This window comes from Mustela lutreola, chromosome 18, assembly GCF_030435805.1.
Source record: "Mustela lutreola isolate mMusLut2 chromosome 18, mMusLut2.pri, whole genome shotgun sequence".
NCBI lineage: Eukaryota > Metazoa > Chordata > Mammalia > Carnivora > Mustelidae > Mustela > Mustela lutreola.
Window position 1 is genome coordinate 3,720,280 of NC_081307.1, and position 23,964 is coordinate 3,744,243.

Sequence of the window (23,964 nt, forward strand, 5' to 3'; positions counted from 1 at the left end):
CTAAACACTTTTTGGGGTGACAAATATGTTCATTTTGATTACTGTAATGGATTCCTCACTAATGTCTATATGTCAAAAATTATCAAACTGCACTTAAAAGTATTATTTAAAACTAACAATTCATTAATAAAGAGAGAAGATATGAGAAATACCAGCATATTATTACTGGGAATGGTTCCTTAAAGGGGAAAAACTGAAAATTCAAGGGGTGGGTATCTCTGGAAACAAGTCTTTTATTTTTTTATTTATTTAAAATATTTTATTTATTTGACAGACAGAGATCATAAGGAGGCAGAGAAGCAGGCAGAGAGAGAGGAGGAAGCAGGCTCCCTGCTGAGCAGAGAGCCCGATGCGGGGCTCAATCCCAGGACCCTGGGACCATGACCTGAGCCAAAAGCAGAGGCTTTAACCCACTGAGCCACCCAGGCGCCCCTGGAAACATGGCTTTTAGAAGGCATTATTCAGAGGACTTTGGCTAGGAATATCGACACATAGATGTTTATATTCTCAGCAATTTCCTTTAAACATAGTCCTAGAAATTAACTCAAAGTATAAAAACTTTCAGTGCATTTCATATGCAATTAGATAAAAGAAGTATGAGTGTATTTGTGGCTTTAAACTTACTGGTCTATATACCTACCTCGGGTTTTGCTCAGACTGATATGTACCTGATTGATCTGCACCATTGTGATTGTGCTTGGCACCGGGATGAGCAAACAGGGAGTTTTGGCTTCAGAAGTAGGATTTTCATAGGGAAGTCTTCCTTCTGCTTGAGTGCAGAACAGCAGCAGCTGTAGTAACATGGTCGTTCCTCCACTGAGAAAATTGAGTATTTGGTCAGCCCCTTGAACTGTCTCTAGTCTGTGACAAATCTGACAAATAAAAGTGATGCTGTGTAGCTTTCAGGGTTAGGTCCCAACAAGCTCTGAAGCTTTCACGTGGGTGTCTCAGAACTCACTCTGAGGAGGCTAGCTGTGTGTATAATGAGTTCGCCTAGCCTGAGACTCCATTCTGAGTGTCTGAATGAGTCATGTCGGGAGGCTGTGTGTGGTCACCTGGTATCCCCCAGGTGTTTGTATCCGTCTAGGTATCAGATGTCCGAGAGAAAGCCTTCAGATGACTCTATCCTAAGCCATCATTTTACTGCGACTGAATGAAGGGTCCTTAATGAGAGAAGCCCAGTTGTCTTCAGATGCGGGAGATAGTATAATGTTTAAAGCCATTAAGGTTTGGAGTGGTTTGTGATGCAGCAATATCCTGAATAGTACATAAATGTACTTTAGGCAAACCGGGAAGCTTTCTCCTGAGTGACAGTTCTATTTGGGAACTTTTCCGTGTTGTGCTTCATTTGACCAAATCTTTGAAGGCAAAACCATTGCTCGATTTTTGTGATTCAACCTACCTTTCTCTTTTGCTTCAGTATTACATACCCAGAAGAGACACTCAATAAATGCTGAATATGGTATCACCATGGTAATTTGTGAAGAAAGTTATTATTTATTTGATGGTAAAATGGGCACTATTTTGACTACATAGCAATTTTCTTCTTGGTGTGCTAACTTCACTTTGAAATTACTTAGAGGTGGGATGCCTGCGTGGCTCAGTTGGTTAAGCAGCTGCCTTCGGCTCAGGTCATGATCCCAGCGTCCTGGGATCGAGTCTCACATCGGGCTCCTTGCTCAGCAGGGAGCCTGCTTCTCCCTCTGCCTCTGCCTGCCATTCTGTCTGCCTGTGCTCTCTCTCTCCCCCTCTCTCTCTCTGATAAATAAATAAAATTAAAAAAAAAAAAAAGAAATTACTTAGAGGAGTATCTTAATGTAATCAATTTCTACACTGCTATTGTGACTTTACCTGACACTACAGATGTCATATTTCAGTAATGTTTAGGGTGGAGGTGGGGAAAAGGGTAAGTTTTAAGGGTGTACAAGGCAGGAAAAGTGGCTCTCATCACCTAAACAGGATGCTCCAACAATAATGTTTTTCTTTGTTGAAGAATACAGTTACTCTTCCAGTGTTTCCTGGTGTATTGTCTGTGGTAAGACTGACAGTTCACAGGGTAACTCTAAGAGGGGAGAAGTCATGTTTAACTTTTATTCCTTAAGAACTCTGGACGATCAGCTTACAACTACTGAGTACCAGCCTAAATCAAAACACAATCTACACCAGGTACTGAAAAAAATCTCAAGGGATGTTCCTGATTTGTAATAAATCAGTGGCATAATCTTTAAATTGATAGAACACTATGGCAAGTGCCAAAGGCAAGTGGATGAATACTATTAGACAATTAATAAATATGTGTTTGTCATGGTTTAAGAGAAAGGAAAAAAAACTACACTGAATTTTTATACAAGTCTTTATTTACAACTTGTTTAACAACTGTACACTTTTTGCAGCCTTGAAAACATTTTTGTACTTGAATGGGAAAATATAGTTTGACCAAATCTTAACTTTATTCTTCATATACATATACATATATTATATGCATACATATAAACATATACATATAATTAATACCATAACAAGTTGGCAGTCATAAAATTAAAATGAATAAGTGATATCACAAGGAAATACAATAGAAGATTTTGAAAAAATTAAAAATCTGTCTTCTGGTGGTTTATTGGACTTTATGTTGTGATTTTACTGAAAATTTCTTACTGAGGCTAATGAGACATTCACCTCAAGAAAACAGTGAGAAAACCCACTGATTTGGTAAACACGTGGAAAAATCCTTGGATGCGGTTATGTACAATATGCTATATCTGCATTGATTCCATCTGTGAATTAAGAAATTTAGAGTTCTATGTGGATTTCATTTTTGGATTACAGTGACAAAGAATGAAGTCGTCAAATTATAAATTCAATGGTCAACCAGAAATAAGAATATACCTAGGAATACCCTTTTTGCAAAAGCTAAACTCCAAGGTAAATAACTATGATGCCAAATAGGAAACTAACAACAATTCATAGAATAATCGATAATACTTAAGACATGAGTATAAGGCTTTAGAGCTGGGACTGTAATCAATACAACTCCAACTCCAATGTACTAAGGTGTTTTTCAGCTCATCTGAAAAGTTTAAAAAATACTATAGGAAAAAAAAGCCTTTTTCTATCCTCAAATCTTTGAATTAGTCAAAATAAGGCAAATTATTAAATTATTAGATATGTTTGAATTTTACCATTCATTACACAACCGAATATAGGGTGTGATAAATGGTGGGGCAACTGTCAAAACATGAAAACTGCAAAACAATATAACCTAGAAATTATTCTTCTAAGTGCAAAGCATACTGAATTACACGTAACTGGCACACAGCGAAGTTAGTGACAGCAATGACATTTTAGTGCAACTAAATTTTAAATAACTAAGGCTACTAAAAAACAAAAGGCTACTATTAAAAAAAGTTAAAAGTCCTCAAATAATTGATTGGCATTTGTGTATAGTCATTTCCTTTATTTATACTAAAATACTATTTATTTCAAGCATAATGAAAATTTACCTCAACTAACACGAGTCTCTGTAGTACACACATTAAGTTAGGCCAACAAGAAACCAACCAACCAGCCAACCCTCAAATCACACCATTTATCCATCTGTACTTAAACAATAAGAATTTCATAATTTGCTTAGAATTTGACACTACTGGACTGAGTCTGTTGCCTGATTTCAAACATTCAAAAACGAAGAGGAAAGCATCATGACTTTCTAACAGAACAGTTTTAACTAAGCACCAAGCTGACTCACTCAAAAGAATTATGGTTAGTCCCTTATTTTCATTACAAAAATTCAAAGATGCAGCCATATACATCCTTTTCGTTATGTTAAGAAGTAAAATAATACTAAAAATGTTTCATTAAGTCACTAGAATAAAATTGTTTGCTTTATACATGAAACTGAACTTGATTCATAGTCCAAGTCATTAAGAGCAAGAAACCATGAAGAAAAACCAAAGAAATAACTTGGATCATGATGTGCCTAAGGGGGTAGATAATCAAATGTGATATTAGGGAGAAATGTTTAAAAAGAGATAGAAACAGAAAAGCTTTGCCACTTCATTAGATCTATATATATTTAAAAATAACAGAAGAGAAGAATAAATGTTTAACAATTTTTATTTGTAAATAAGTTAAGAATTCACTGGTTTCTGCTCTACATGTGTTAGAAACTATGTATCATCGATTTGAAAAGACCACAAAAATGGGGAGAAAAGCTGAAAGATACTAAGTTATGATTTATGAAATGATTTAATAATATCACTTGAAAAGTAAAGTGCTGAGACTATTTAAAAATATATTGAAAACTAGTTTCAAAGAATGGGGTTTTGGTTTTTCCAATGTCTTTAAAAAGGGCTGGTATTAATTTTTATAAGAAAAACACCTCTGTTCAACTATGGCAGTAAAATCTAGGAATTATCATAAGTTAATTGAATACTTTCATTTTGTCTTTATTTCCTCTTTGGGCATTACAGCACTGTAAAAAAGCATTTTCTGCCATGATGAAAATGTTCTGAATTTATGCTAATATGGTAACCACTAACCATGTGTGGCACTAAGCACTTGAAATGTGGCTAGAAGACTGAAGAACCAGTTTAATTTAATTTTAATTTAAATCACCATGTGGCTAGTGGCTAACAAACTGGACAATGTAGGTCTAGAATCTACTCTTACCTAAATTAGCAAAAAGCCACTAGATGATAAAGACATTAAGAAGGGAACTTACCATTCAACACTTAGCAGATATTCAAACATTATATTTTGTCTGTGTGCGTGTGAGCATATTTCATTTTTAACTTTAGACTTTGGGGGGACAAAAGCAAATCTTCCCTCAAAGGTCAGGGTCTAGACTTCTATATTTGTGTTACTCTCTTCTAAGTGACTTGCTTAAGCAAAGAACATCAGTAGAACGGGGGTAATGTAGAAGAAAATACTACAGAAACCTTTCACACTATAAAAGCATTTCTCTCATGTAAAAGCACAAAACAAAACTCGAAGAGAATGTTCTTGTAAGTGCATCTCCCTATTCTTTGGCAATAATCACGTGTCAATTTTTACCCAACAACAAATATTTCAGTCACTTCTGGACTATGATTTGAATAATAACACATTTAAGTTACAAATGGAAGAATCCTGACTCTTAAAGACATCTCTCAATAGAACAAGCTGAAAACTTTGCTAGATTTGAACTTAAGAATAGCCAAGTTCGTTAAGCACACCTGTTACAGCAGATGAAGAATATTTCCATAGCATTCTGCCATCTGTAGTGTCTGCCTTTTCCCATCAGCTAAGCCCCACCGTTTCCCAGATGCTCTGACTTAAGAGCTCCTGGAACCTGGCTTGCTTTCTCCTGTCTTTGGGTCTAGGCAATGATGAAGAAACTATGAAAAAAACTGAAGGGCAACTGATAGGTTTGTATTTTAGGAGAGAGGCAAAGCAAAGGTAAGAACATGCTCTGATTAACTAGAAGACTGTTCACTTTTTATTAACGCAGCTTTAGGAAACAGAAAGTTTCAAGTGTGTTGGCATTTAAGAGAACTTGGCTTCATGAGTATTGCCTTATAAGAGTCTTATTAATGAGAAATATAAAATGTAATTGGTGCCTAGTAGCCGCCATCCAGCTTCAAATAGATCTCTAGACTCAGATTTTCAGATCCCACTTTAGACATTTCAGGAAGAGTACAGAGCCCATTTCTTTGGGCGATCTTTTACCCTCTTCTTAGTGAGTGTTCCGAATTAAGAAAAAAAAACCCTAGTGTAAAAGTCGAAAATGCCACAGAAAAGTAGAAGAAAAATAATTATCTAACATTAGTAAAGTGCTGTGAGTCTTGCAGTAAAGTATAAATAATACATAAATGATTAAATGTACCATTAAATATTAGGACACTCATCTCTAACAGTGACATAAACACACTATAGAATGTATGTACAGTAATCACTGCCCATAGGTTGACAAATACACCAAGAATAAACATGAGTCCCTTTTATTAATTTTAGCAATATAATTGCTAACTTTTCCTTTGTCAACTTTGAGATCTCTTAAGTGATAACACCTGCTCAGAAGTCCCCCACATACATTAAAGCCACACATGCTTTGGTAGTTTCCCTTTTCTCACTTTGAGATTACTCTGGTCATGGTAGTTAATTCTTCCTTTAAGCTCTGTGTCGATACAATTCAGGATCTGTGATAGTCCTCCAGGCCTGAAAGTTTGCGGCTATGGACTTTTTTTGATGATTTCATCTTCAAGACTCTAATTCGTCAAGAATGCCTAGGGGTAATTTATCAGGTACATAAAGACTTACTTGAATATATTTTTCAAAATCTCTACTCTTGCCTTCAATTTAAACAAAATTTTGTGTGGGCCTGTTATGTCTAATTAGGGAGGAACACAAAATTGAGCCTATGGTTTATAAATTAGATAAAGCAGCAGATCTAGAGAAGTTGGTAGCAATTTTCAGCTACCACAGATTTCTTCTCATCTTATCAATTCATAGTATCCTTAATGGCTTCAAGTCACTATTTTAGATTTAGAAATGGGTAACAGTTTCAAAATTAATATAGATGCTTTCCCCTCCACTGCTAAACGTATAGTGAATATGGTATGCCCAGTTAATGCTCACTGAAGGGAAGGACAATTAAAAAATAAATTATATTTTTGTCTACTCCTCTTTAATAGTCATGTTAAGAAAGTCAGAAGATTTTATGTAAACTATCACTTTAGGAACATTTGTTAAGACAGTGTTATTTTTAATTGTATTAGTACTTCCATCCGCCTGGATATTTGTTTATAATCAGGCCATTTCTTATCATGATAATCCATTCCTAGAAATTAGAATGCCTTAATAGCCTTCTGTTACTTTCTCAGATTTTTATGTTCACTTATAAATACAGTATACAAACCCATCTAACAGAATATTACTGGAAAATAGAAAAATAATGGAGAGACATCACATAACTGTTGATATATAATTGTTAAGAAACATGTATAGACTCCCTACAACTGTCAAAAGCCATATACTTGCCATAATTAGGTTCAGGTCTCTTGTTTCTCAAATAAACTAATATCCTCTTCTCTTTTTCAATTTAAGTGTACTGTGAAGAGTCCAAGTATAGTTGAAGATAACATTAAATAAATTTCATAAGTTTTTATATTCATAGATAAAACATATTAAGTTGGACTGGATTGATAAAAGACTATCATAATCAATACATTCATTCTTCCCAAGAACATAATCAATGATTTAAATGGATGTCATGACATTTGTACGGCCCTTCATTTTATAAAATGGAAGCTAAATATTAATACTTCCGTGATTTGGGGGAGTGGGGAAGGGCAGAAATTAGCTGTGTTAGTAGCAAAAATTTTTTTTTTTTTGGGTTTCTGAGAAATGAACAGTTCTTACTACAATACTTTAGAATAAAACTATTGTGCTTAAACTGGACAATAAGACATTTTCAAAATTTTCAATAAAAGGAACGTACACCAATTATTATTTAAATATGCTTTATAGGTAAAGTAAAAAATTGGATCACAGATACATTGAGAATCGCCTTCCTCATATAAAAACTTCATGATATAAAATATTAAAATCATTATAGTTACAAAGAATAAGCTCTGAAACTGCTTTCTAAATGAAACTGGGTTGTACAACTACCAAAATAAGCTGCTGTTTTGACCATTGGGGATTATAGAAAAAGAGATTATCATTATTGAATGGAAACCCTTTTAACTTATAAAAAAAGAAAATAAAAAGCACACTACAGTAATTTTCAAAGACTATGATACCCCGTTTCTTCTGTTTAAGAACCTCCTTCATCTACTTCAGGGTATCTATCACACAGGCTTGACTTTGAAGAAGTATAATGCTACATCAACTTGATGAGAATCCCTTCATAATACAAGGTAAGAAGTCAAAGTTTCCTTCCATAGTTTAACGAATAGATAACAAAAAGCATTTTGTCTTAATGTTATTCTGTAATTAGCAAAAAGCAAGACAACAAGCACTTTGCTCCCATTTTAGGATCATGGTCGTTCTTACTCACAGGGCTGTGAACTAGCTAGGCTTACACAAGCTGTGGGCTGTGGATGCTTTTTCAGATAATCTCACGTGTTCCAGCTGGACTGGATAAGTCTGAGATCTAGACAACTGGAAACTGAGTGCAGAGAGTTAAGATAATTTTAAATGTTTAGATTTTTAAGACACTTCTTATCCTGGGATTGAGACTTTCAAATTTTTAACATGGTATTATCTTGAAAAGATGAATGCTTGTCTGAGAGCAAGAGATGCTAAAAAATATTTATCATTAGCTAACAAAAATAAAGTTGTTATGAAAAGGAGATGTATAAAGTAGCTAATAAAATGATCTTTTCTTCAGCTTAACTCATCTTTCGCTGAACAATCACTTACTGCTGATCTATCTGCACAGTGTGGATTTTCTATCTAATAAGATAGAAAGGCCAGTGTTTCTGACTGGAGAACATCAAGCTCAATTTTATACAACTGAGCTTTTACTATATAAACAATACAATAAAACCTCAACAAAATTATCCTATTATAATCTAATCATCTCACATCCCACCAAGCCAATTTTACCAGGCTAGGGCTATCAAACAAATAAATTCAATCTTAATCAATTTTGGAACATGGGTCCTTTATTTAGGGACTTCTTTTTCTTGGTTATTATCAAATAATTAGACAAATGATAAAAAGGTACGATTGAATTTTTGAGCTCTTTTAAGATATATACAGTTGTATTATTTATTCTCTTTTTCTACGTGGTAAACTATGATATTTGTTAGATTTTTTAATTACAAACTTTGTAAATACACACTGCAGAACACAAATGCTATTCTTTTATTCTTAGTTATTTACTTTGTATTTTCTTACCCTGGTTAGAAGGAATAGAGAAAATAAGCTTTTTGCTGATAAGAGTCCAACACTGCCAGGATGGGTTACCCCCACATAATGCAGTAACACTGTACTTACTCCACTGCTGAGGCCAGGGTTAGCTCCACTGTCCGAGCAAACTGTGGCTTCATGAAGCTACCATATACAAGGAGTTTGTAAAAATACAGCACAGTATGGCTCATATCTAGATAAAGCATCCAATGGCTTTCAACTTCCAGACAGACCGTGCATGCATCATCACAAACCTCCTGAGAAATGATTAATCCCTACTGGAGAAATAGCAACTTATACATCCTGTCCAAAGCTGGGCAAGGAAAACAGGGCTGTCACTTCTACAGCTAAGTTTTATTCCTGCTTTTTAAAAAAGCACCAGAATGTTTAGACATAAAAGTTCTTCTATGTAATGAAAGTAACATACTAAACTATAAAGGTAAAGGAGAGTGAAAGTTATGAATGGAAACACCAAATAACAGCGTGCGCCAGATGCCATAGAAACTCAGAAGTAAAACTCGCTTCCAAAAGCCTGGCATCTTTTCCTCCCATTTGGAGAAATATATCAGAGTAGGTCGGTAGGTAGAAAACCAGGACTGGGGCAGTAAATAGAGAATTAAAATTAAAACCTCTCATCTCATAGGATATAACCCATTTAATGAATAGCTCTTTTATTTTCATCTATCTTATTCTGCAGGTAGTATAATTCCCCAATAATTTTAATGTTACAAAGGTTAGTGTTAGTCTTTCTTTAAAACAGCTAAATCCTTACGCTATTTGTGAAATATGGGGGCAGGGGCAGGAATCATCTTAAGAAGTTTTTAATCTTTTATTGTTAAAACTATTTTGATGAGGTGTGCTTAGCCTCCTGAAACCCCACAATGCATTCTACTCATGTGGTTCTCTCCATTATTACAAATTCTTCCTGCTTTACTGTCTTATCAGGCAGAAGCATTCACACCATGCTCAGACTTTTGTACTTAATGTAAAAAAAAATCATCACAATGCATGGAGTCATTTTTGTCTATACTCTTAATACCTTTCTTCAAGTACACTTTCTGAGGACAAATGAAAACACTACCAATTTTTAGATCAATTTTCTTATAAAAAAAAAAAAGTAAGAATTTAAAGCCAAACACCTGAATATAGTTTCTGAAAATTCTTAATTACATGTAGCTTGATTTAGTGTTATTTGTTTGTATTTATTATACAGGACTAAATGAAACCTGAACTTCCAAATAGCAAGTACATGAAATGAAATCTTATTAGAGGGCCTATCTAAAACCAAAAACCAATTAACCAAACAATTAACCTAATTTCAGGAATTTTTTGCTTAAAAAAAATTGGCTATGATGCAAGAAAAAGGCTAGAGGGGAGCATAAATATAATTTGGGACCAAATTCTTAGGTCACTATGGAAGTCAGGCATAGGCATTTCATTTTCAAATGAATGGTATTTCACATTTACATAGCACCTTCTACAAAGTACTTTCCAATCATTATTACTTGACAGTCATTCAACAATGTAAATAAACATGGTTTACAATCTGTCAACAAATCTAAGAACTCTGAGGCAACCAAATACCCAAGAGAAAGTCTTGGACTAGTACACAGAATTAAGAAAAAAAATGTTAAGAGACCTGTCATAATATCACATACAAGAAGTCACTTACTGATCTTAACGACTGATAGTAGCATGTTAGGTTTAGGAATTTCTGAGAAATTGAAGGGTTTATATTAAAGAATAAGTAAACTGAAGTGCAAGTCAACAAGGAAATTGTTCAAAAGGTAAGGCTACCTATTACTTGTAAGTACATGAAAAATAAATCTTTCAGATGTGGAGGGCAACTGAAACTATGTCAGCCACATTGCTAGAATTTGATGTTCAGTTACTAGGATATTCCAGAACAAGAAAAAAATTAATGCACTGCCTGATTTTTTTTTCTTCTGTAATTTCCCCCCAAATAATCTAACCACTGCATTTATCTTCTGTCAGCAAACAAGATAGCAAGAAATAATGAAATTTTATGTATGTTTTAAAAATAGTTTCCAAATCTTCGGACAAATTTAATTTCCTATAAAACAATGTGGAAAACTCATTTTTTCCCTCAAAATAAATCTATCAGGTGCCTTAGGTAACATCTGATTAGCACCTCTGCCAATGTATTTATGTCTTTGCAAAAAGTGCACTTGCCAACCATTTTATATAGTAAATATGCAAGTTATTTGAAGTGCATTTGGAAAACAATTGAAAACACAGATTAATACATCATAAAAAGATTAATTCCCTTTAAACAAAGACATTCTTATAAAGCATGGTAACACAGAGGCACAATAAAGAATATAAATTGTATATCAATTATTGGCAGAAAATCTAATTCATTACAAAGCCTACACAATTGGGGAGAGGACGTTTTCATACAAAGAAAAGTACTACACTATTATACAACACTTTTAATTGGGCATTTAAAAATTTTTGGCACATTAAAAGGAACCGAAAGGACTACAAAATAAAGAACCAAGAAACTAAAATATAGACACAGGAGAGAAAGTCCTCAAATGAGGAACAACTAAATATCAACATAAAAGAAACAAAAAATAAGCTGGCTGAATTTCCTGAAATGTCATCATATGTAACAGAAGTATGCTTTGAATGCAGGGCGTTTTTTTTTTTATTCTGATGGCAAGACTTGTCTACCTTGCTGTGGCTGGTTGAACATGGCCGGGATAAGATCTTCTTGTGCTGGTTGCTTGTCTTTGCCGAGCCAGAAATGACTGCCCTGAACCTGTACTAGCAAGTCTATCTTCAGCCGCCTTTTTATGCAGGGTCATTCCCTACACAACATAGGGGAAAAAAAGTAATCAACAAAAAAAAGTGCAACATACTCTCACCAAAAAAGAAAAAATCATGCAGAATTTGTCTCATTGCATCATAAGGCACAATTAGGAATGTTAATTCTGTTCATTACAGATTAAAAATCTTATAGAGACATTTTAGTTCTAACAATTAGATACAAATCTTCTCTTGGAAAAATTAAGGTTTAATTTTCTGAATTTACGATAACCAAAACCCAGATAAAAGAGACACAATTTTGGAGTATATTGACCACATTCAATCACACTTCCTTTTTAAATCAAATGTAGAAAGTAATTTCCCAGGAACAAATAGGACGATTGATTGGTAGCAGTTGATTCACATGAGGTTGTGGAAATCACACGCCTTATTTTGAGTGGAAAACACAAATGCACATATTGTTTCTTAAGGAGGAAAGCCACAGCTAGATATAATACATACCACCAGGGTGTTTTTCTTCACTTCAGGCAGGCTTGTATTCCCAAGCAAATTAAGAAAAATTCCTGACAGCCCACAACAGAGGGCCCAAGAGAGCAGGGGGTCTTTTTTGTAGACTGGAGGATGGCCTACTAGCTTAGAAGGGAGAGGATATACAATTGCTGGACCCAGAGCACCTTAACAGGAGGGAGGAAACCTCTGGGAGTGGCCTTTTAAAATTGTTCATCTGTGAGGAAATCAGGGAAAAAATGGTATGGATACTAATTTAATAAGCCAGTAAAGAACCCTGACCAGGGAACCATTAAGAATAGAGAGTGACTATTTATTCCCACCAGTCATTGGCTACCAGTAAACTGATGAAAAGAAGTGGACACTGCAACAAGGAACAAAGGAAGAAATAAGCAACTGAGAGCCAAAAGGAGAGCAGGACCTAATCCAAACCAACCTATGTGAAAAGTCCTAGGGCTTTCCTAGAGTGAACTGGACAGATTAGCACAGAAGACAGAACACTAAACATCAATCTTCATAACACTTTTTAGCTTTTAGAGAAAACACTAGTCATGGCTTTGCATCTTTTACAGAATTTCGGTCTATCACATATACCTAAATAAACAACATTTCTCCATTTTCCCAATGAGAAAATCCAGAACATGTTTTTTACTCAATTTAAAATCAAAGCATTTAAGAATCTGAAGAAAATGGCAAATATCTATTGGTAATCCTTAAATGTATTAAAGTGGCTACATATATTACCAATTCTTTTTATTTAAAATATATTACCTTTTTTTACTTTCACATTCCAAGCAACTTATTTCAATTCTTCACACACCTTTAAGACCTTGGTAGTCATGACTGGGTCATTCCCTGAGATACTTAATGCCTTTTCCAGGTGCTTGTCACCTCCTTTCCATTCAGTAGCCCGTGATGCAGAACTTTCTGAATGTATGTGTAAGCTGTTACTGGCTATCTTTCTGGAACACAACCTGTGTGAGGCTATTAGAAGTTACTCCTTTACTTCCTGAGAGCTGAAGAGTAGGACTATGTTTTAATACCATGTCACAGAATAAGTAAATTCGCTTTATAACCACAATATGTTAAGTCATACAAATCAATCAAAACTATGAAATGACCAATAAGGATCAACTGACCTTTGAAGGTTTGAAAGAGGAAACAGAAAAGGTGGAGTCAGAACTAGTTTTCAGAGAACTTCCTTAGTTTTCCCTTATTCTGTAATTTTTCATTTTTAAGAAATCTGTATTTGTTAATCAAAATAATATTCTAAGCCCAATTAGATTTCCTTTGTTTTTTAGGATTGTAGTAAAATTTGAAATATTTTTGCCTTGTGGTTAAAACAACATAAATGTCTACATGTCATGAAATTAGATGAATTTAAGATAAAATACCATTATTAGGAGACCTGGGACATTATCCTTTAAGACATAGTATCAGTTACAATTGTAACACAGAAACAACTACAACATAACAATAGGGAAAGGGGAGATGAAAAAAAAATCTGGCTCAATTTCTTGTCTTAGGCAACTAACATTTTGACAAGGCAGAAGTGGTCTTACTGGGAAGAAAATGCAAAAAGACAAGTCTAGGACAAAAATATTGAAAAAAAAAAGTACAGCACTCTTCAAAATTCACAGCTATTCACATCCAGAAAAATATCACTGAAGCCCAGAATGTTGATAGGCATTTATTTTTCCCTTGTAATATTTTTAACACTTTTTTTGTGTTGGAAAATTCAATTCCAAAACCTCTAGTTGTTCAGGTTTTAACACCATGAACATTTTGCAAACCCTATGAGATAAACCATCCTCTTGTAAGTTCCACTCCTGTGAAGACAATGGAAAAGTCCCATAAAACAAATGCTACTGCATCTGTGTTTTAGTATTATTAAAGTTCCCTTCTCCTAAAATAAAATGGTTCTCAGGGCCAGAAATCAAACTGTCATTTATCTTTCTATCCTTTAGGACTTAATAATGTGTTCAAAATATCCTAACCCTAACCCTATTATGGTGGTTCTCATTTCTCCTTTTCAATCCTAAGATCAGCATTAGGTTTGGTTAGTGTGTGTTAGGTTAGCAATTATTTTCAAATTTATTTGGTAGAACTACTTCTATAATACAGTAGTATAATACAGGTAGTATAATAAACATTATATATTCAATGAACTTTGCAATGTGTTTTGAAGTGTTTTCTTACCATATTGTACCAGGCACTAACAATGTATTTCTCCTCCATTTCTCTTTGACTCTTTGTCTTCTCATATTCTTTCTAAAAAAACAAGCACATGTAAACATGTAAAGATGAAAAACACAGTATCAATAAAATACAATTAGTTATATAAATTCATAGACACAGTTGTATATAGCAAGGCTCCTAGAAAATAAAGTGTCAAAAACCAAATGAGCCTGGGTGGCTCAGTCGTTAAGCATCTGCCTTCGGCTCAGGTCATGATCCCAGGGTCCTGGGATCGAGGCCTGCATCAGGATCCCTGCTCAGTGGAGAGTATTATTCTCCCTGTCTCTCTGCCTGCCTCTCTGCCTACCTGTGATCTCTCTCTCTGTCAAATAAATAAATAAAATCTTTTTTTTTGTTTTAAAGATTTTATTTATTTATTTATTTGACACAGAGAGAGAAAGAGAGAGAGAGAGAGAGAGAAACAGCAAGAGAGGGAACACAAGCAGGGGAAGTGGGGGAGGGGAAGCAGGCGAGGGGAAGCAGGCTTCCTGCTGAGCAGGGAGCCCAATGTGGGGCTTGATCCCAGGACCCTGGGATCATGACCTGAGCCGAAGGCAGATGCTTAACGACTAAGCCACCCAGGCGCCCCATAAATAATATCTTAAAAAACAACAACAACAAAAAACACCAAATATCTTATCATATAGTATAGTACAGCAAACTACCTCTAAAGAATGGAAGAGTCGGTCTCTTTCCTGAAGCTGATTTTTAAGAGCCTGTATTTCTGGTGCTGCTCCTTGATTCTGCTTAGGGTCTAGAGTACGGATAACCTGCAAAAAGAAACAAAGAAAAAATTTTATTTATTTATTTATTTATTAAAAAAGATTTTATTTATTTATTTGTCAGAGAGAGCAAGAGTGAGCACAGGCAGACAGAGTGGCCGGCAGAGTCAGAGGGAGAAGCAGGCTCCCTGTGGAGCAAGGAGCCTGATGTGGGACTTGATCCCAGAACACTGGGATCATGACCTGAGCGGAAGGCAGCTGCTTAACCAACTGAGCCACCCAGGTGTCCCGAAAAAAGTTTTTTAAAAGATTTTATTTATTTATTTGAGAGAGAGAGTAAGAAAACACAAGAAGAGAGAGGGTTGTAGGGAGAAGCAGACTCCCAACTGAGCAGGGAGCCCGACATGGGGCTTGATCTTAGGACTCTGGGACATTACCTGAGCCAAAGGCAGAGGCTTAACTGACTGAGGCACCCAAGTGCCCCCAGAGAAAAAATCTTATTGTATGGCTCAGCTAACCTCTGCCTCTGAGCAGCCCGATACTTAGAGGAATGGGTCCTGAGGGTTAAAAAGCCTGTCACTGTGACTCTACTGCCTCCTCTGCCAGCAGCTTGGTTTAGGCCATGGGCATGTTATGCAATCAATTCTAGTTGGCCAACTAGCAGTCTTCTGGGAAAGGTCTTTTTGCTTTTTGGCTCAATACTTTTACTATAAAAATTGATCAAACCTATAGAAAACTGAAAGAGGGAAACAGAAACCCATTTCCTTTAACCCCAATTCAGCAACTGCTGCACTGCCACATTTTCTCTACACCTACACACACACACACACACACACACACACACACACACACAGAGGCTTGTTTGGGAGCATACTGTAATACTGTAAAGCAATCTGCAGACCTGGGAACATGTAACCCCCTAAGTACTTCGACATGCATCTTCTTAGACTAAGGACATTCTCTTACATTCTCTTACATCACAATACCAACATCTCTGTAAGAAAACCAATAATTCTGTAAGTCATCACTGTTCAATCCAAATCCGCATTTCCACAGGTGTCTCCAAATGTCTTTGATAAATCACTGCTCCTTCCACCCCCAATTTGGGCCCCCAAGATAAATGCATTACAGACACTCACACTTTTGGCTTTCTCTAAGTATTTTTTATACCGTTCCTCCATTTGCTTCATTTCCTCTTCTTTCTTCCGTAAAGCTTCTTGTAATTCTTCAATTTTTAAGGCTGTAGATAAGAGAGTGAAAAAAGAAAAAAAAATTTTTTTTAGATTGTAACAACCTGAAAAATATTTCAAATAAGTAGTAGCTTTGAGAGACTGTTTGGTCTATTCCTACATATAATTTTTTTAAAAGGTTTTATTTTTTTGAGAGAGAGAGACTAAGAGAGAGAGCATGAGAAGGAGGAGAGTCAAAGAGAGAAGCAAACTCCCTGCTGAGCTGGGAGCCCGATGTGGGACTCAATCCTGGGACTCAAGGATCATGACCTGAGCTAAAGGCAGTCGCTTAACCAACTGAGCCACCTAGGAGCCCCATCCTATATATAATTTTATTTTAAAAATGCATAATTTTTGTTTCTATAAAACAACTTTTTTTTATTTTTTATTTTTATTTATTTTTTTTTTTTAAAGATTTTATTTATTTATTTGACAGAGAGAGATCACAAGCAGGCAGAGAGGCAGGCAGAGAGAGAGGAGGAAGCAGGCTCCCTGCTGAGCAGAGAGCCCGATGCGGGCCTCGATCCCAGGACCCTGAGATCATGACCTGAGCCGAAGGCAGCGGCTTAACCCACTGAGCCACCCAGGCGCCCAAAAACAACTTTTTTTTTTTTTTTTAAATAAAGCAACTGTTTTTATAAAATAGCTTTTTTTAACAAAAAGCTTTTCTTGTAAATAAAAACTTCAGTTTAGAAATGCGTAAGTTAAAAAGTATCCACCAATGAAATCAAGTATCCATCAATGGATGAGTTTATAAACAAAATGTGGTCAATATTATAACTAAGTATTACTCAGCTTCAATTCTGATACACGTGTCAACATGGAGACAATATAAATGAAAATGAAAGGCATTCTGCTAGGTGAAGTAGGCCAGACATGAAAGGACAAATGTATGAATCTACTTAGGTGAGTTTACTTAGAACAGTTCTCAGAGAAGGAAAGTAGAACAGTGGCTCCCAGGGGCTGGCAGGACAGGGGAAAATGGGAGGTTACTGTTCAATGGGCACAGAATTTCAGTTTGGAATGATGAAAAAGTTCTGGAAATGGATAGCGGTTGCACAACAATGTGAGTGTACTAAATGCCACTGAATTATATACTTAAAAGATGGTTAAAATGGTCATTTAAAAAGATGATTTTATTTATTTATTTGACAGAGAGAGAGTGACAGAGCACGGACAGGGAGAGAGGAGCCCGCAGGGAGAGGAAAAGGGACAAGCAGACTCCCCACTGAGCAAGGAGCCACGTATAGGCCTGATCCCAGGACCCCAAGCTGAAGTCAGATCATCAACCAACTGAGCCACCCAGGTGCCCCTAAAATGGTCATTTTTATGTGATATATATTTCACAACAGTTAGAAAAGGTCTGTGTTTGGGGGAAGGTCTGTGTCCTTTACTAAAAGCATGAATAAAGTCAGACTACTTACAGGTATAAATATCAAAAGCAGTAAAACATCTGACTTTCATGCAACTATACTATGGAAATAGATAATTACATAAAATATTCATTACCATCTATAGTTAAGAAAAAACTCAAAACTAGAATTAGAAGCATTATAAAGATGATTATATACTCATTCTGTAAATAAGATAAATTCTTTTTTTTTTTTTTTTTTTTTTTTTTTTAGATTTTTATTTATTTATTTGACAGAGAGAAATCACAAGTAGGTAGAGAGGCAGGCAGAGAGAGAGAGGAGGAAGCAGGCTCCCTGCCGAGCAGAGAGCCCGATGCGGGACTCGATCCCAGGACCCTGAGATCATGACCTGAGCCGAAGGCAGCGGCTTAACCACTGAGCCACCCAGGCGCCCCAGATAAATTCTTTAATTGCTAGAATATATAATAGGACCTGTTTCTGAAAGGAACAATTTATAAACTCATCACTGGGTATCTGGGTGGTTCAGTTGGTTAAGTATCCAACTCTTGGTTTCGGCTTAGGTCATGATCTCAGGGTTGTGAGATCGAGCCCAGTGTGGCATCAGCTTGGGATTCTCTCTTCCTCTGCCCTTCCCCCCTGGCACATGCACTTTCACTCTCTCAATAAATAAAATCTTAAAAAAATATATAAAACTGTGGTAATTAGTAATATAATATGTTAACTATACTTTAATTAAAAACAACTATGCTAATTAGGGAAAACTCACAGCTGTTATTAAATCGTGGTTCAAGATCTTCAATAATGGCTCTCTTCTTCTGCAATTCATTATTGGCTTCATGAAGCTTCTCCCTGTAACAAAATATGTAACACATTGTCACCTACTACTACTGCTTTTGTTTTTTTTCTCACTTGAAATGAAAGATCTAAGTTCTTTATTCTTGGAATACACTTGCATATCACACAACTGCTATGAAACAAAAGAGGATAAAAAAGCCTAATCCAACATGAATATATATTTTTAAAATAGGTTAAAAAATAGAGACAAAATTTTCAGACTCTGAAATAGTTATAATTTCTTTTACATAAATAGGCATAAGAGGACACAGAGAACTTAATGATTTTTTTTCTAGGAAGAGGATATTATAAAAATTAATTTAAAACTTTACAGAGGTTTTACAGTGCAAAATTCTTATTGTAAAATGGTGTTAAAAATAAAAATAGAACACTATCCCCCAATAAAAAAAATTAATGATACATGCACCCACATGGACAGGTATCACAGAATTTTGAACACAGGAAGTCAAATACGAAAGGGTAATACTGTAGGATTCCCTTTACAGGAAGTTCAGAATGTGTCAAAAATCAATGAAAGGTGGTTAAGAGAGCAGCACAGTGGCTAGTTTGGGGATGGAATCAGTCAATTAGAAGGGAGAATGAAGAATTTTGGGGAGTTTACCGGAAGTATTCTATGTTGATCTGGGGTATCTCTGAATGTAAAAAAACATTAATCAAACTCAGGAACTTAGAATTTGTGTACTTTATGTAAGTTATATTCCAATCCAAAAGTAAATAATGAACAGAAAGTTTCTATTAGATATAATATGTGTAATTCTCTATTTAGTTTAACACTTTGTAATAGTAGAGGAAAAAAGGCTGCATAAATTGGAAAATATAGAAAAAAACAGAAGAAAACAGAGCACTTTTTAAAGTCTATTTCTGGTCTTTTCTATGAGTAATACTCTAATAAGTTTATTTTTCAACAAATTTTTTGAGTATATCTATATGTATCTAGATATAAAATGAGTATATACAGCAGTTAAAACAGTAATTAACTTTCAGCTCAGTAAACAGGTCATGAAACAGAAATTAACCCAGAAACTTAGGGAACCCAAACTCAGAAGTTTAATCTTTTTCATGACTTTCCTGATGAGCCTTCGTGTGAATTCCTAACCAATATACTGGTGAATTTTGCCAAAGTTTCACTTTATACATTATACTGTATGTACTGTCCTGTGACGTCCATCTTTTACTTAACACCACGCTCTTGAGATTCATGTATGTTGAGGTGTTAGTTTTGAGTTACACAGCTGACTGCGGCATTATGTTCTGTTGTCTGAACGTAGCTATTGTTTTACAAACTGGTGCTATTTGTATTGGTTCTACTTTTGTTATTGCAAACAATATTCTTTTATACTTTCTTCTACACGTCTCCTGACACATGGTTAAAAGCATTTCTGGGAATCTAGGGTTTATGTCGAGAATGGAACTCATGGGTCACAGCATATGTGCATGTTCAGTTTGCTAAGCAAACTGATAGAAACTCAGTGGAGAATACACTGCTGAACATCTTAGGCAATAGATTTACCTTGCGGAACATCTTTGGCAATACTCAGTATGTCTGATTTTTAATTTTACCCAATTTGGTGTATGTAAAATACAGCATCTTCACTATAGTTTTAAATTTGCATGAGAATGACCTTTTGAAATGTCTATGGACCCTCTTGTGGATTGAATTATAACTCCCAAAAAAGATATGGTGAAGTCCTAACCCCCAATACCCAGGAATGTGAAAACACTGTCTTTGCAGATATAATTAGTAAAGATGAGGTTGTGCTGGATCAAGGTGGGCCTTAAGTCCAATGACTGGTGTCCCTATATGAAGGCCATGTGAAGACAAAACGTACGGAGAGGAGGATGCCATGTGAAGATGGGGAGATAAGAGACTAGAGTGATGTGTCTATAAGCCAGGGAACAGCAAGGATTGCTAGCAGTCAGCCTGAAGACTCCCTCAGAACCTACAGAAGGAACCCATTTTGCTGACTTCCCTGATTTTAGACTTGTAGTGTCAAGAATTGGAAAAAGATAAATTTCTGCTTTCTTTTTAGCCACCCAGTTTGTGGTAATTTGTTATGGAAGCCACTGGAGACTAACAGGCTTCATTCTCAATAATAAATTCTTTCTGATGAAGATATTTACCATGTAAATGAACACAGAACAATGGTTCTGTTGTATGAACAATGGACTGTTGTATGAAACAACAGGTATTCCTTTTTTTTTTTTTTTTTTTTTAAACAACAGAGAAATGGTTAAGAAAAAAGGACAGAATTCAGGACTGAATTCTAACTCTAGGCAACCCCACAATGGCTAGAAGGCAACATTTTTTCTTCTATTAGTGCATTAGGAATCATCCCCTTGTTATACTTGCCAGCAAGTGTCAGTTCCTGGGATTATCTCACTTTTGCCATATTACCCCCCACCCCAAAAAGATAGCATGAGACAAACTGCCAGATTACAGAAATTTTTTTCCAATCATAGTAGAAGAAGTCAAAATTATCTCTGTGATACCGAGGATGGCTGGTTTACCATAGTGGAACACTGTTAATACCCCCAACAGGCTAGCAATTCATGGCCACCATATATTCAATGTTCGTTAGGAGAGTGTTGCTAAAAACTGATAGGATTTAAATTGTTACTGGGTGTGAGGAAATTCACAAAATATTCCTAACGATGTCAACCTCAGCTAAAGATAAAGATGGATAAAGATTTCTTCTTCATGAGAAAACAAATGTAATATTTTTAAAATTTATTTCATTTTTTAGGTTAAAAAGTCACTTTCAAATATATTTCTAACTCAAGGAAATGTCTGAAAATCTGCTACTGATAAGCTCTGTAGTACTTTAAAACTTCACTTAAAAAGGAGATTCAGCTGCCTATACTCTAGAGCTGGCAAACTACAGTCTCTGGGCCAAATTCAACCAGTTGCCTGTTCTTGTATAAAGTTTTACAGAACAGTCACAACATTAATCTATAGTCTATGGCTGCTTTTAAACTATGAAGCCACATGACTGTGACACAGACCATGGTTTACAGAGCCTAGGGTAACTGCTAGCTGGCCCTTTACATAAAAAGGTTCCTGCTTCCTGATCTATAGTGTCTCAAACTCCTAGTTATAAATACTACCACAAACACATAAAACTCTGGAGTCTTAGGAGAAAACAGTTCTAAAGCAGTACTTATTTTGACTTAAGGACACTGGGTGGAGATGACCCTTTAGACAATAAAGAAGTCTTATAATTTCCTGTATCTTCGAGGCCATTGCCTAGATACTCTGTAACCACCTAACAAAATACTTCTATTTCACTGGAGGATAGGAGAATGAGACTCAACAGCTTTTATACTTACAGATGTTCTTCAAGCTTCTTTTTTAGAAGAACTGACTGAAAATGGAAAATAAATTTATTTAACAGTTTAACTAACAAAATTATTTTTTTTAAATAAAGAGTACAGTAGTAACTGACCCTGAATAAGTTCTCAGTTAAGTTCTCTGGTCAAAGAGCTCAAAATAGACAATGTACTTAAGTCTATTTCTCTCATTTTCTCTCTCTCTTTTTAAGATTTTATTTATTCACTTGTCAGAGAGAGAGAGAAAGAAAACACAAGCAGGGGGCAGCAGGCAGAGGGAGAAGCAGACTCCCTGCTGAGCATAGAGCCTGATGCTGGGCTCATCCCAAGACCTTGGGATCATGACCTGAGCTGAAGGCAGCCATTTAACCAACTGAGCCATCCAGGTGCCGTATTTCTCTTTGACTGGAGAGAGAGCAGACCATGAGTGATAGCAATCAGTATAAAATACCTAGAAACTGCATATCTGAAGTCTCTACAGTCAAGAACTGGAAAGGGGTGCCTGGGTGGCGCACATGAATAAGCATCTGCGTTAGGCTCAGGTCATGACCAGGATCAAGCCCCACGTCAGGCTCCTTGCTCAGTGGAGAGCGTGCTGCTCCCCCTACTTGTGCTGTTTCTCACTATATCTCTCTCTGTCAAAAAAAAAAAAAAAAAAAAAAAAAAAGAAAGTAATAAAAAGGCCACATATACACAGACCTAATATTCTTGGACCCAATAGGCAGGTAGAATTCTAATAATAATACATCTTTTCCCTAACATACTTTTTATTTATTTATTTATTTTTTTAAAAGATTTTTATTTATTTGACAGACATAGATCACAGGTAGGCAGAGAGGCAGGCAGAGCGAGAGTGGAGGAAGCAGGCTCCCTGCTGAGCAGAGAGCCCAATGTGGGGCTCGATCCCAGAAACCTGGGATCATGACCTGAGCCAAAGGCAGAGGCTTTAACCCACTGAGCCACCCAGGCACCCCCCAACATACTTTTTATCGACTATATTATTCTCCTTGCATCATGGTAGAGACTGGGATCAACTGCCCAAAATACTGACTTACTCAGAGATTTCTGAATACGCACATAAGAAATTTATGTGATTGTATAGGAATGTGAAGGACGCTGTATGCACAGAATTTAATTTACTTAAGAATGAAGCTTTGGCTGGAGATTAAAAAAAAACTCTCCTGGTGGGGTGCCTGAGTGGCTTAGTCACTTAAGCATCTGAATCTTGATTTGGGCTCCTTGCTCAGCAGGGAGTCTGCTTGAGGACTCTCTCTCTAAAATAAATAAAATCTTAAAAAAATAACAAAAATAAAGTCTCCTGGGGTGGGGCGCCTGGGTGGCTCAGTGGATTGACCCTCTGCCTTCGGCTCCAGTCGTGATTTTGGGGTCCCTGGATGGAGCCCTGCATTGGGCTTTCTGCTCAGCAGGGGGCCTGCTCCCCGCCCCCACAACCTCACCCCGCACACCTGCCTCTGTGCTTGCTTGTGATCTATCAAGTAAATGAATGAAAAAAATCTTAAAAAAAAAAAGTCTCCTGGCATGCTTGGGTGGCTCAGTTGGTTAAGTACCTGACTCTTAATTTTGGCTCAGGTCATGATCTCAGGATTATAAGACTGAACTTAAAATTCTTCCTCTCCCCCTACGTCACATGTGTGAACTTTCTCTCCCAAAACACACACACACACACACACACACACACACAGTCACCCAAAAAACAGATGAGAATTGGCCTTTAAAAAAAAAAAAAAGGCATTCTATAAAGGACCACTAGGTTTTGTAACTAAACTTAAAACTTGTTAAGGTACATATTACTAATGAGTTCTATGAAACATTCCATCTTGAGAAAAATTCAGTCAAACCCAATTAATGTACGCTTAGAAAACAAATTGTTCAGTCAATAGCAGCAGTGATGGGGGAAAAACCTCCACAGTGAGTTTTCTGATTTTCAGTCACCTTATTTAAAAATGATTACTATAATTGTTTATTCAGGTCGACTTTAACACAGCTCTGGAATATATCAAATTT

At 35.9% G+C, this 23,964-nt stretch overlaps 1 protein-coding gene across 3 annotated transcripts in view; it reads right to left on the reverse strand.

The window, feature by feature from the left end:
- Positions 1–5,962: 5,962 nt before the first annotated feature.
- HOOK3 (hook microtubule tethering protein 3) overlaps positions 5,963–23,964 on the reverse strand; it is a 107,056-nt gene continuing 89,054 nt past the window's right edge. Inside the window, exons 17-23 of one of the 3 annotated variants that reach the window (XR_009349645.1) lie at positions 21,940–21,974; positions 18,524–18,606; positions 16,295–16,395; positions 15,099–15,203; positions 14,395–14,466; positions 12,190–12,412; positions 11,593–11,729 (exon numbers count right to left, since the gene is read on the reverse strand). Coding sequence is in view for 2 of the 3 variants with exons in the window: in XM_059156056.1 (XP_059012039.1) it covers positions 11,589–11,729; positions 14,395–14,466; positions 15,099–15,203; positions 16,295–16,395; positions 18,524–18,606; positions 21,940–21,974 (537 nt within the window). In the remaining variant the exon portion in view is untranslated. Of the gene's footprint in view, positions 11,730–12,189; positions 12,413–12,830; positions 14,025–14,394; positions 14,467–15,098; positions 15,204–16,294; positions 16,396–18,523; positions 18,607–21,939; positions 21,975–23,964 lie in introns of those variants that run through there. The other 2 variants (XM_059156056.1, XM_059156057.1) reach the window with 2 other exon arrangements.